The sequence below is a fragment of the Dicentrarchus labrax genome, unplaced genomic scaffold (genome assembly GCF_905237075.1).
Source record: "Dicentrarchus labrax unplaced genomic scaffold, dlabrax2021, whole genome shotgun sequence".
Taxonomy (NCBI): domain Eukaryota; kingdom Metazoa; phylum Chordata; class Actinopteri; family Moronidae; genus Dicentrarchus; species Dicentrarchus labrax.
In genome coordinates this window covers 8,406,586-8,419,626 of record NW_026136705.1, presented here as the reverse complement: position 1 = coordinate 8,419,626, position 13,041 = coordinate 8,406,586, and the positions used below count along the sequence as shown (strand labels likewise).

The following is a 13,041-nucleotide window of genomic DNA, read 5'->3' as shown; positions in this document are numbered from 1 at the left end:
TGCACCCTCTGTACCCAAATGATATATTTGCAGCAGGAGAGTCACATGCGGGTCCCCTTAAAGAGGGAGAGCGAACAGTGATCCGAATCAGTCAGCTGCACTGTGGACCATGTGTGCATGCGTCCTCCTTCCCTCTCATTCAGCTGTTTTAAACCGACACCTCCCCCCCTCCTTCCCAAATCCTGCTCCCGCTCCGAGTGCAGTCATTTCTAGTGCAGAGAAATGTCCCTGGTGACACTGAGGGATGACGCAGGCTCTTTCTTCCTTTCTCTGTTCCACTACCCCCCCACCAACACCATCTTTTCCCTCTTTTGACTTGCTCTCTCCTTTTTTTTTGCTCTGGCGCTCCCCCCTTTCTCCATTTCCTCTCCCTGTCTCCCTCTCCCCTCCCTGTCTCCCTCTCCCCTCCCTGTCTCCCTCTCCCCCTCTCCTCTTGCTGCCTCCCCCCTCTCTCCCCTCCTTCTCGCTCTCTCTCCCTCTCCCTCTCTCGCTCTCTCTGCTCCGGCACTGCAGTGCTGATTGTGATTGCACACACACTCGCACACACATACACACACTCACGCAAGCACACACACGCACACACACACACAGGAGCATAGCTGAGAGGCAAGGACTGCAGCAGCATGCACCAACCGCGGCTGAGCTGTTCGGGGACACGAGGAAGAGGAACTGAGGAGAGAAAATAGTGTGCTATCTCACACCAGCCTGCGTGTGCATCTTTGCAGCGATGGGAACGATGCATTTCAAGAGCTGATAGCTTATGTTATCCGGCCTCCTCTGCACTGCCTCTGCATCCCATTCACCCTGCTCCTCCCACTCCAACTCTTCCTCCTCCTCCTGTCTACAGCATCATTAGACAGGACTACAGATTGACCGGGACTGGCAAGTGGTGGATGGTCAGGTTTGCCCCGGCTGAAAGATTCTTCTGTGGCTATGCTACATCTACACCATCGCTGAGGGCTGGATTGTATTTGACATTCGGAGCTAGAAGATAACCCACAACCTGCAAGAAATCTTGGATGTGTGTGTCATTCTTTGCCAGTGTTGTCATTGGCGCATTTCCTCTATTTCGCTGGTTGTTTTTGCCTTCTCTGAGACTGGCTAGCAGGCACTGCAGCATCAGGACCGCAAGACCCATGAAGCGGTAGGGCATGAGGACCCAGGGGCGACCCAAAGGAAGGGCTTGAGTGCTTCCATTGCTACCACTGCTGCTGAGGTGCTTATCTTGATTTTTTTTTTTTTCTCCAGAAAAGGGAGTCTGGTGGGGGTTGGGGTGGGTGGTGACAGCACAGGTACCCAGGCCCCTGCAGAGCAGAGCGGGTGGCTCTTGCGTCGAGGCAGGCAGGACGTCCTGTGGGAAAGGGGGGAAGAAGGGCCGGCTCGAGCGTTGGGCTCCTGATGGTGGCTATTTTTGTCTCCCCTAGCTGAGTGATTGGGACAGCGGGTGGAAGAGAAGATGCTTATGGCCCGAGACACGGCGCGGGATGAGGCTCAAAAGCTACACAGGAAGTGGCTGAAGCACCAGGCCTTTATGGCGGAACTGGCCCGCAATAAAGAATGGCTGGCCAAGATAGAACAGGTGAGTGGAGGTGACCAGGGCACGATGATGGGAAGGGAGGGTTGGATGGGGAGGTCAGATAGGCAGAGCAGGTGAGTCGAGGGGTGAGGGTACCATGCCAAAGAGGACACATGACAGGAAACCGTGTTGATAGTGGGTGTGGTGGCTGTAAAATTGCATAGGTGAAAGTGGGAGAGATGTCATCACTCAGCTTTCATTTCATCACTTGGCTTGGGGACATCCTGAATTACAATCTCAAGGTTATATTGCTGTAGTGGCTGTGTTGTTTTCAGATTCACAGGTTGCATGATCCCTGTGGTTCTCTGCCCTTTTTGCACAGAGGTTAGACCATCTGTATCTCACTGCTCAGTTACGGAGGTTACAGTGAATCATATAGAGGACATGTAAAGCTTTGCAGCAGTGAAGGCCAGACATATGGAGAATGCATATTCCTTTCATTTTTATGTATTCATGTGAGGAACACACAGCTGATATATAAGATCGGTTCACATCATGAAACATTCTCAGGTTCGCTTCTTTGCCCCTGCATTCCCATCATCCTTTGCTACCCTAACAGAGCAACATCCCATCCACACAGAATGTTCTCCATGCCCTCTGCCTCAGTGAAGCTCAGGTGGGCTCTTGAGATGCAAATTACTCAATGAGACTCCATTCTGTTAATGGCACATTGCATTTGGCCCGTTTAAGTCACAAACATATTGCTGCTGTCAGAAAAATGGGATTTTTAGCTCTGTCACATGTCAGGCTGCTGCTGATGAGGACATGTAGAGAATATGAGATGCAAGTGTTAAGTTAGCATAAAACATCACCTTGACTGTACTGTAAATGTGTAATGGTTTATAATAACTGATTCAGATTGATGAGATGTTGGGCAATGTGATGTGGTAAAACCAGGAAGTGCTCTTTTGCATCCAGCCCCCAAGCATCATATAGCAAAATGTCAGACAGAAACCATTTTTGCAGCAGAAACCCAATAATCCCCCACATTTCTATAAATATTTGAATCATTATTTTCTCATTAGAAACTTAAGGCAGGTTAATGAGCACATAACTAATTTCCTTTCATGCATTTTAGTGGCCAAACGTCAGTTCACAATGATTTAGATAGATAGATAGATAGATAGATAGATAGATAGATAGATAGATAGATAGATAGATAGATAGATAGATAGATAGATATACTTTATTGATCCCAAGCTGGGAAATTATCATGCCAAGTATGTTATATTAGCAATGTTTTCCATTTTTTAAACTTGAAATCTAAAAACAAATGAGTGGCTCCCATCAGTCCTCTACCTGTCCCAGTGTGCAAAGGATAAGACTAAAATACATACATACGAGTGACTCTTAGACACATGTTTAAAGAAATAAAAGCTGAATAATGTGGTTGTAGTGTTAGTGAGGTTTATCAGATTTTGACCTTGCTTAAATGTATTTACATCTCTGATATTATCCTGAGAGGTTTTGTTGACATTCCGAGTTTTTTTAATTATTAATTTTTGTATTGAATACATTAGGAAATTCATTTGACTGTATAGATTTTTACACATTTTTTGTAGTATATACAGTATTATTAAATATTCATAAGATAGCAGTGTAACTAATTATAACCATGGTGCTTGAAGAAAAGCTCTGCTACTGTATATAACCTAATGAGGAAATCCTTGTAAGCCATCCTGGTTGTCCATGTGTGAAATGTATTTAAAGGTTTATCATGCTATAGTCTAGACCCTCCCATTAAGCTAGCAGACACCTTTGTTAAGTCACGATGCAAAAGAGCTACAAGATGACTTCTACATGCCAATCAGTGTGTGCAGATAGCTTTTAGCAGATGTCTTTATTTATTTCTTTGCCATAGACAGTTTTTCTATAAGTTCCTAGGTTTAGTCACTGAATCCATGCAGTCAAATGCATGTGTCCTCAGCAGTGCTATGTCCTATGGCTTAATCGTGCAGAATAGTATGTTTGTTTGAATATTGCCAGTTGAACACATGTTATTTTAAAAGTACAGAAACTCGCATACGAGCAAGAATCTAGCAGCATACTGTAGCTTAATCAGAACTGTAAGAGATTTAACATTGTCAAACAGATATAGGTTTGGAGTCCATTGCAAGTGCAATAATGTTACATCTATTTGAAATTGAACAAGAAAGCCAGTTTGCTTTAGTATATACTGTAAAGTCAAATACAGATTACAAGACACTGCATGAAAGGTAAATCCAATCCAAAAAAACAATGCTTGACTCATTATCTGAACCAAATACGGTTTGCTAGATTTACAGTTTTCTGCTCTGGTTTTTATAATGCATAATGATCAATTGACAGAAAATGTATCTGCAGTGACCTAAGTCATTTTTCAAGCAAAACACCTGCCAATCTCTGGTTCCAGCTTTTCAAATGCAAGGATTTCTCTGTTTAATGTCATTGTGAATGAATATCTTTGGGATTGGGCCTGTCCCTGTTTGAGTCAGGAAATACAAGCAGTTTGAGCTTTAGGAAGTTGTTATCCCTCATATCTGTCATATTGTGTCCTTTGTTGTATATTAGTTGTTGTTCTTTGGGTTCTTGGTTCCCAAATCATATAGTGATAAGTTAGGTTTCGGTTTCATCTCAGTTTATGAATGCTGTGTGTTTAGTTTGATGATGAGAGGTTAAACAGATTTAGCATTTGAGGAATCTTAAATGAAAGAGCTCTACAGTCAAATAAAGAAAATCACTTTTCACATATTAAAAGCAAACTGGTAAGGCCTATTGTCAACATCCTGATCATATGCGTGTTGTTATCTTCAACACTGATGAAAGAAATAACATAACTTGGATGGGTAATATTCATGTCTTCGTGGAAGATTGGAGTGGAGGAGTGAGTGTCTGCTCACATGATTTAATGATCACAGTTAACTGAGATATACTCTATAGAGCATATGTGACTGGGTATATTTAAAATCCTTTCACTATCTTGAACATTTCTGTATTGAATTAAATTAACAACTGTATTTAGTGTTAGTCATTTCATTTGGCAGCTGCACTGTAGCTGGAAAGAAAGACCTGTCTAGATGTGTCCTGGGACCTACAGTGTATCCTGTGGTTCTTTGGTTCTTTGTTTTGCCTTTATGGGATAGTTTACAGTAGAGCTACAGACAGGAAAGGGAAAGGGGGAGGGTCTGGATCGATCGAACCATTGACAGTGCAGTTATGGTGTGCGTCTTCGACCACCATGACACCCTCTAAACCATACCCAGCCACCTTTTAATATATATAACAATAAGATTTTGATAATTCAAGTTCCCAGAATTAAAAAAGAATACAGTTGTTCTGCCTATCACGTGAGTGTAGTCAGAGAGACACAGAGAGGTCCTCTGCCTGGAATGACATCTCAGCTCGAAATGAAAACGGACTGACACAGGATACGGCTTTACTTCTGAATCATCAGCGTATTTGTATAACCTTTCATGCCAAATACCAGATAAATCAACTGAAAGGATTGACACTGAGTGCAGAAGATGGCTGCCCCATAGAGGCTGTCTCTGCTGTGCTGACTGGCACGTTTTCCTAAAGTTCCTGTGTACGTAGCCCCGCACAGACGGTTTACAGAGACCCTCGTGTCTCCATAGCCCTGCTAACATCACTTAATCTACCCCCATCGCCACTCTCTCTGTTGTTACCTGAGAGACAGACAGAAAAGATGACGCCGCGTCCTGCCGTGATCGGAGAACTCTGCGTCCTTTTGGAAGGGTTCCTGCCTCGGCCCCTCTCCTCTGTTCTCTCTCAGTACTTACTCAGCACATGAAGCAGGCGCACAGCTCCGGGCCGGCTCCCATATGTGGAGGATCTGTGGGTGCTTCTCTGTTACAGTGAGAGGACTCACAGCTGACCTTGTGCCAGGCCTTTCCAGTGAGCTCCAGGGTCGATGCTTGATAAACACACAGACAAACCATGGGCCTGTCTGGAGCGCATACAGTAGATCAGTGACAGATTAAGAACACAGGACACTTACATGTTTAAATATGGACACTATAGCAATTGGTCACCTCTGTCTTATTGGGGATACCCGGTACATTTTCTCAGTGTTTTGGGATCAATGTGAATTTTTATTAAGGGATATATTAGAGGCATCTTCATTCATTAATTTACTTACTGCCCATTTTGAACTGTCCAAATTGAAAAAATTCAAAAATAATTTAAATCATCTTTTACTCTTTATCCTTAGCTCCTCCTTTGTATGTGATTGGTAGAGCCTGGGATGATGCTCTCACCTCGAAACATACATTCAGTGTATTTGTATGGCTGACATTATTCCATAATATTATCGTTGTCAATAAATTTCATGTAGACCAAAACTAAGATGGTGTTTGTCCAGTGGTTCTCAACATGGGGTTCAGGGACCCCCAGGAGTCTTTGAGGGACTTCTGGGATCCTAGTGGGTCCCCAGAAAAATGGCAGATATTTTAATTTCACTATTTATTTAATTCAAATAAAAGTTCTAATAACAGAAGGGGGTCCCTGAGACTACATTTTATCAAATGCAGGTTTGTGTCAGTTTTGGGATTCTTGACACCAAAAAGGTTTGCCTCTTTCACTGAAGACAATTTGAGACATCACAGTGGGAAAAGCACAGGTGTAAATGATCAAATAAATGATGGCTGACTTCCATTTAGCTGCTTCAGTTTCAGGGTCCTGCTATTGTGCATGCTGGCTCACTTTCACACTGTCATGGCGACACAAAGCCATTGTCAATGTCATTAGAAACACGTGCTTTTCCTACTGTGACAAGTCAGAAATATCTGCGCTGACAAAGGCCTATACTTTCCCACCTCCCTACCCTATATGTGGCACAAGCCTGTCTATAAAATGCTGTTTTGTGTAATGTAGTTTTTTTTATGTTTCTAAAATAGCTGCAATCTGTAGTGTTAGCAAATATTACTCAAACAGGTATAAATTGTTATTGTGCATGGGACTATTTTCAGATTACATTGGGTGCTGTAGAGCAGTACTACTAAACTTGCTTTGCCCAGGGGCCACTTTTGCAGGCCAGTTAATAAAGAACCATTTAAAATATTTATGAATAACTCAACTTTCTTTGCAGTTCTTTATTTTCAGATTAAGTGATTTATTAAATTATTAACTAATTTGACTTGGTACAATATTACAGATACTTAACTGCATTTGATAGCTGCAACTGCATTTCAGCTGGAAACACTTTGGTTACATTTAAAAGAGTTAAAGGTCCAGTGTGGGACATTGAGGAGGATCTATTGTCAGAAATGGAATATAATATTCATAGGTATGTTTTCATTTGTGTATAATCACCAGAAAATAGGAATCATTGTGTTTTTGCTACCTTAGAATGAGCTGCCTTTATCTGTAGAGGGAGCGGGTGTGTGGCCAGAACGGAAACTAAAACACTGGTTCTAGATAGGGCTTTTCGCTTTTTTTGCCAGTTTTGTGGCCACCGTAGTTTCTCCTCTACGCTTCACAGCCCGTTCTCATTCCCATGTCATCAAATACAGACATGAACAATGTTCAGTTAGTTGGCACCACTAGATGACACTAAATCCTACTCACTCCTTTAATACAACATTTAATATATTTGGAACTAGGCATGGGACGATTATCTTGGCCAAAATACGATATTATCACAAAAAATTTAAACATACATAATACTTTTAACACTAAAACATACTGGAATCTCTTTACCTTACATTTTATTAAGAAACACATATATTTATTGTATTATAGATTACCTGATCTCCCTGCTCTGTATTTCAGATTCTATACCATTTCCAGACATCCAGCAATCCACCATGATACATTTATCTGTGTTTTCTATCACCATATGCAATAATATTGTCTATCATCCCATCCTTGGAACCTCTTCCATCATGCAATCACTCAAATGATGGAATGATTTGTAAACTTAAACCATAAACATAAACTGCTAATACTAGGGACATAATGAAGAGCATATTCAAGCTCATTTAGTGTGTGTAGGCCAATATGCAACGTCACAATGTATTAATTGGTATAAACTGACACAAAAATTCACAGTGTGAATCAATTTATTTTTATTGTGAATTAGAGGATGATCAGTGGGCCACCCGGCACCCTAAATTTGGCCCGCAGGGCTCAATATGAATCACCTTCAAGCCACAAAGGAGAAACTATGGTGGCCACCAAACTTGCAAATAACACAAACGGCCCTAGCTACAGCCAGTGTTTGGTTTGCTGTTCTGGTTGATTGTATAAACATGGTGGTTGAACATGGTGGCCTCCATGGGAGGCAACCTGCCACGTCTGTAGATATTAAAGGCTCATTATGAGAATGAGTCCTGTATTCAGGTGATTATACACTAATAAAAACTTATGAATATTATATTTAATTTCTGACAATATACTGTATCCTCCTAAATGTTACATACTGGACCTTTAAGTAGAGAGGTTGCTGAAGTCTCATAGCTAAGCAGTTTCACAATTTACAATCTCAACTATTTTAACCTCTTATGTCATGAAAGTAATGTTTAACTTAAGAAATTTTATATTTTCAGGCAGAAACACTGATCAAAATTGATTATAACATCAGAAGATCATTTCTTCTTCATTTAAACTCTAGCTGTAATAAACCCACTCTAAAACCAGATAAGTTAATTTAACTTAACAGTGCTCCAGTCATATCACACTCCTGCTATAAAACAGCACTAAACACTACAGCTTACAATTTATTTGCAATGCATTAGAAACAAAGGTGCAGCTGCAGGTAACCATCTTCTCAGGGCTATTTTTCACTTGGAGATTCCAAACACACTTTAGTGGGTGAACACGCTTAATATTACATTGGGGTTTAATAAATATACTTTCATTGAGTAAGCATTATATTGTCTTGATTGTCTCTTGAAAAGGTAAAAACCTCAAAAACTCTCTTCGGAAATGAATTACAACTGTTTTGTTACAGCATACATTTTTAACATCCAACAGTGACTTTCAGTGGTTTAGTTCGACTTTGTAACAATATTTTTTTTCAATAAAAAGTGAACCAGCAGTAGAAATGAGTAACAGTCTCTCACTTATTTAATGCAGTATAGATTAAATTACCCATCTGCTGCTTTCACTAGCTGTACACACTGTGAACTCTGAAAACACACACGCATACATCATCCGAGTCACTACAACACTGTTGTTTTTCTCAAGCCTAAAGCCTTCTCAAAAGGTTTATGACATTATCTTAAAGGTCCAGTGTGTAACATTTTGGAAGATTTATTATTATTTATAAATTGAATATAATATCCATAGGTATGTTTTTATTAGTGTATAATTACCTGAAAATGTGGATTGTTGTGTTTTTTGCCATGTTTCTACAGTAGCCTAGAATGGACAAATGCTTTTTTGCGCATTTCACGGCCACCGCAGTTTCTCCTTTGCACTTGGAATGCGAGGGTGAAGCAAGGGAGTGGCAGTCTGCAGCTAAATCCCACACACTGGTCCTTTAAACAGTGATAACGTTGACCTTATTTAGCATATGCCGTTTCGAAATAATGGATAATATGTAGAAATATACTTAAGTATTCAATGCTCATTAGTGTCTGAGTATTTCATGAGGATTTTAGTGTATATCCCAGCTGGAAGTTGATGGAGATGGAAAAATCCAGAATTGTAAATAACGGCACATCCAAAGTTGACAGTTTGCTGTGTGTTATTGTAATAAATAGTATAAGTGTTGTATTGTGGGTTGGGCTAAAGGAAAAATATGGCATCATAAAGGAAGCTGGCATCTTCATTCAGTGATATTTGCAGCATTGGTTAGCTAAATTTGAATTTGGATGTGTGCTTGGTGTTAGGATGTTTCTTTGATTCTCCATTGGTGTAAGTGTTATGCAGATAATAGCATAAGTTGCAGTGTTACTTGTATGCATACGGTAGGTATGAATTCATTGTTTGTGCCAGTAGTATAAAACAAGCCCTTTAATCCCACCCACTGTTTGATTATGCTGCATCAGCATTACAAGAAAGCCTGCACAATTTGGCAACACAATGCTGCCATAATAGCATGATTCATATGTGGTAGCCATTAAAATATCGCACTATGTCAGCCATGACTGTCTCGAAAATTCACTTCACAGATGCCCTTTGGATCCAACTGTGCCCAGGCTGTAGCACAGCCCCACACACCCGCAGCCTCATTCCTGTTCCATAAACCTTTGATTCTTCCTCCTTTTGCTTCCCTTCTTCCTTTACTCTGCTTCTCTCCACCCCCTCTCTGATTTCTTCTCCCTCTGCCTCACTCTGTGTGTCAGTAAAGCCAAGAGAGGGAGAGAGAGAGAGAGAGAGACCTGCTTTCTGCTGGCTCTGCATTATGAGAGGGAGAGCGAGGCTGAGGAAAGATAGGAGCATGAGAGAGAGGGATGTGAGAGAGTGAGCGCTAGCAGCAGTTAAGCAGAGAGCCTGTGCCAAGAGGAGGAATGCAGCACTGCATTATGAAAGCCATAGGATATAGGTCCAGCTCTCTGTAAAGATAAAGGAGAGAAGCAGAATTTAGATGATAAAATCCATCGTGTTCGCGGCTGTTATTACAACATGAGCTAAGTGAATAATGAAAACATCACCCACTATCATATATAACTAGAATGTGGAGCTTAAACGCTTGTTTCTTAAAATAAGAAATCTGCATCATCAGGCCCTTTTAAGTCACAAAGATCTCCACTATACATGAGCTTTTGTGAGCCAGATGCAAAAATATCCCAAATCTTTGTCATAGGCGGAAAACACCTCCTTCTCCCCTAAGTCTAGGTATGGGAGGAGACTGCTGATAATCTATTTCAAGGAAGAGCTTCATTGACACAAAGGAAAATGCCACAAGCTTTGATCTCACCGCATCTCCTCATCCAGATCACGTCATGAACAAAGCCCAAGATTTAGGGGAGGGAAGACGAGCATAGGCGAAGGACAGAACAGGGGTTTATTAGACCTGCCATGCATGATTTTTAGGTCAGCCCGAGGCCAAACTTTGCTCCATACACCTGCCTTGGCATGGAGCTGTGTTTTCCCGAGCTATTTTGGGGACAAAACTGAATTTAGCCGCTCCCTTTCAGCATTAGGAAATGTTCATCTCACAGCCTTTCTGAAATAATGTAATACATCCAACATATTGAAACAAGATCCACATGGTTCATGGTTTAGAACAGCATGAATTCCCTTTGGTAAAGACATCTGCTAAAAGGTTACCAGTTATCTAAAAATCATTTTCATGGAATGGAAATGGATTTAGAATGAATACACTTCGATTTGGAGATAGATTTTCTCTGTGCTTGAAATCTAAAATGGTGGACAGTTCTGTGCAGCGTTGTGCAGTTCACAGATTTCTGGTACCAAGTGAGGCAACAAACGTCTCAGCCCATAAGAACCATCCCTGGAAGCAAAAGCTGACATTAAAGTAGTGCACCAGTGAGAAGCAAAGTCACTCAGCCAAGAAATGACAGTCCAACACGTAATGTAATTTCTAAATAGGATAGCTTTAATACGCATGGAAATACACAGACATTTATGTTATAATTTTGATCAATGTGTTATGCAGTCAGTTTAACAGTACTCTCTTTCTTTCTCCAGGAGGGTCAGGAGCTGATCCAGGAGAAGCCGGAGCTGCGTCCAGTCGTTCAGCAGAAACTGGAAGAGATCAGAGAGTGCTGGTCCGACCTGGAGAGCACGACCAAGGCCAAGGCCCGCCAGCTCTTTGAAAACAACAAGCCCGAGCCAGCGGTGAAGAGCTACTCGGACCTCGACAACCAGCTCTCCCACCTGGAGCAGCAGCCCCCCCAGCTGGAACAGGCACACCATCTGCCCACCTTCAATGAGCAGCTCCAGAAATTCCAGGCAAGTCTCAAGGCTCTCCAGGGTCTCTCTGAGAAGCTGTTGGCACTGTGTCTTGTAATAAACTCAGGTTACTGAGACCCAAATGATTCTCTCATGTGAGGGAAGAGAGCTGCTCTCCTGCCACAGATGATTACATTGGAGGAGTTAGCACCAGAAATTGGTCATCCCCTGACTCTATTTTGACCTTGTTGAGCACATTGTCCTTCGTACTGCCCTGCACATTTCAATATTCCTTCAGCATTCATAGTTCAGGAGCTGAATTATCTGCAGAGGTCTCCTCAGACCCAGTGGTTAATATGGGTTAAAACACTGAATAAAGCAGTTCCACCTTATGTCTCAGAGTAAGCTCAGCTTATTTCTCTGATAACTTAAGATCCAGACATCCAATGACATAACATGGAAATACTCAAGTACAAGTATCTCAATACTGTACAGAAGTTGATTGAATGTCCTTAGCTGCATTCCACCACTGGGCAAAAAACCCAAAAGCCTTTGATTCTTTGACTCCACCCTGTGACATTTAAAAGCCAAAAAGATTTTTTTTTCAACTTTTCGATGTAGCTAATGCTTATGACAGACTGCATACTTCAGCTCATTGCTGTTTATGTAATTTTCCCCCAGCTCGGACATGCATCCACAGAGGCCGCTGTTGTGGCGTGTTCTTAAACACGAGGTTCAGTGGCATTAGAAAATGCACCATATGCTTTTTTTCCCTTAAACTGAGGCGACTCATTACATAACCCTGAAATGTTCTGACAGGAAAACAGCTGATGTGCTGTGTTTGTCCATCCCTCATATGACTGTAACATGACCTTCCCCTTCACTCTGGTGCAGGCTATGGAGTCTCAGATAGGGGACTTTTACAAGGATGTGGGAGAGCTGGGAAGCTTGCAGGGGGTCTGCCTACCCCAGCGAGGGCTGATGGCAGGTGACAAGGAGGGTGGCGAGCAGTCAGGCGAAGTAGAGACCCGCATCGTCCGCCTCATTGAGCCCCTGAAGGAGAGACGCCGCATCCTGCTGGCTTCCAAAGAGATGCACCAAGTTGCCCAAGACCTAGAGGATGAGATAGTAAGTGCACACTTCTTTTTGTCTGAGTTCCCCATCCTTTCGTTCAGTACATTTTCTCTTCCACATATACCTTTTTTAATTTTGTACATCTTTCAGAGTTAGTATGTTAAGGTATACTGTGTTATGGTACATGTATTTAAGGAATAAGGATTTAACCTCCTCCACTCCACATCCTCGGCCATTGACTTTACTGTATTTCAGAGGGTGTAGCAGGCTTAGTTTTAAAGCTATAGTAAAGATGCTGGTGGTACATGAAACTAGAAAAGGGCGTCCATTGTTACTAACTGTTCCATGCTAGCTTGTCGGAAGGGGGCTAAATAATGCTCCAATTTGAAAAACTAAATCTTGGCCATGGAAAAACTGGCATGGCTACTTTCAAAGGGGTCTCGTTACCTCTGGCGTCAAGATATCTGAATGAAAAATGCGTTCTATGGATACCCACAAGTCTCTCATTTGCAGACATGCCCACTTTATGCTAAACTTAGGCAGATTTGAGCAAATACCATGTGGTTTTGTTTTGCAGTACAAATCGCCAA

At 41.8% G+C, this 13,041-nt stretch overlaps 1 protein-coding gene across 1 annotated transcript in view; it reads left to right on the top strand.

Moving 5' to 3' along the window:
- The first annotated feature begins 247 nt into the window (after positions 1-247).
- sptbn4a (spectrin, beta, non-erythrocytic 4a) overlaps positions 248-13,041 on the top strand; it is a 31,495-nt gene continuing 18,701 nt past the window's right edge. The window contains exons 1-3 of the mRNA XM_051401429.1: positions 248-1,579; positions 11,174-11,437; positions 12,272-12,505. Coding sequence (XP_051257389.1) covers positions 1,457-1,579; positions 11,174-11,437; positions 12,272-12,505 — 621 coding nt within the window. The 5' untranslated portion in view covers positions 248-1,456. The remainder of the gene's footprint in view (positions 1,580-11,173; positions 11,438-12,271; positions 12,506-13,041) is intronic.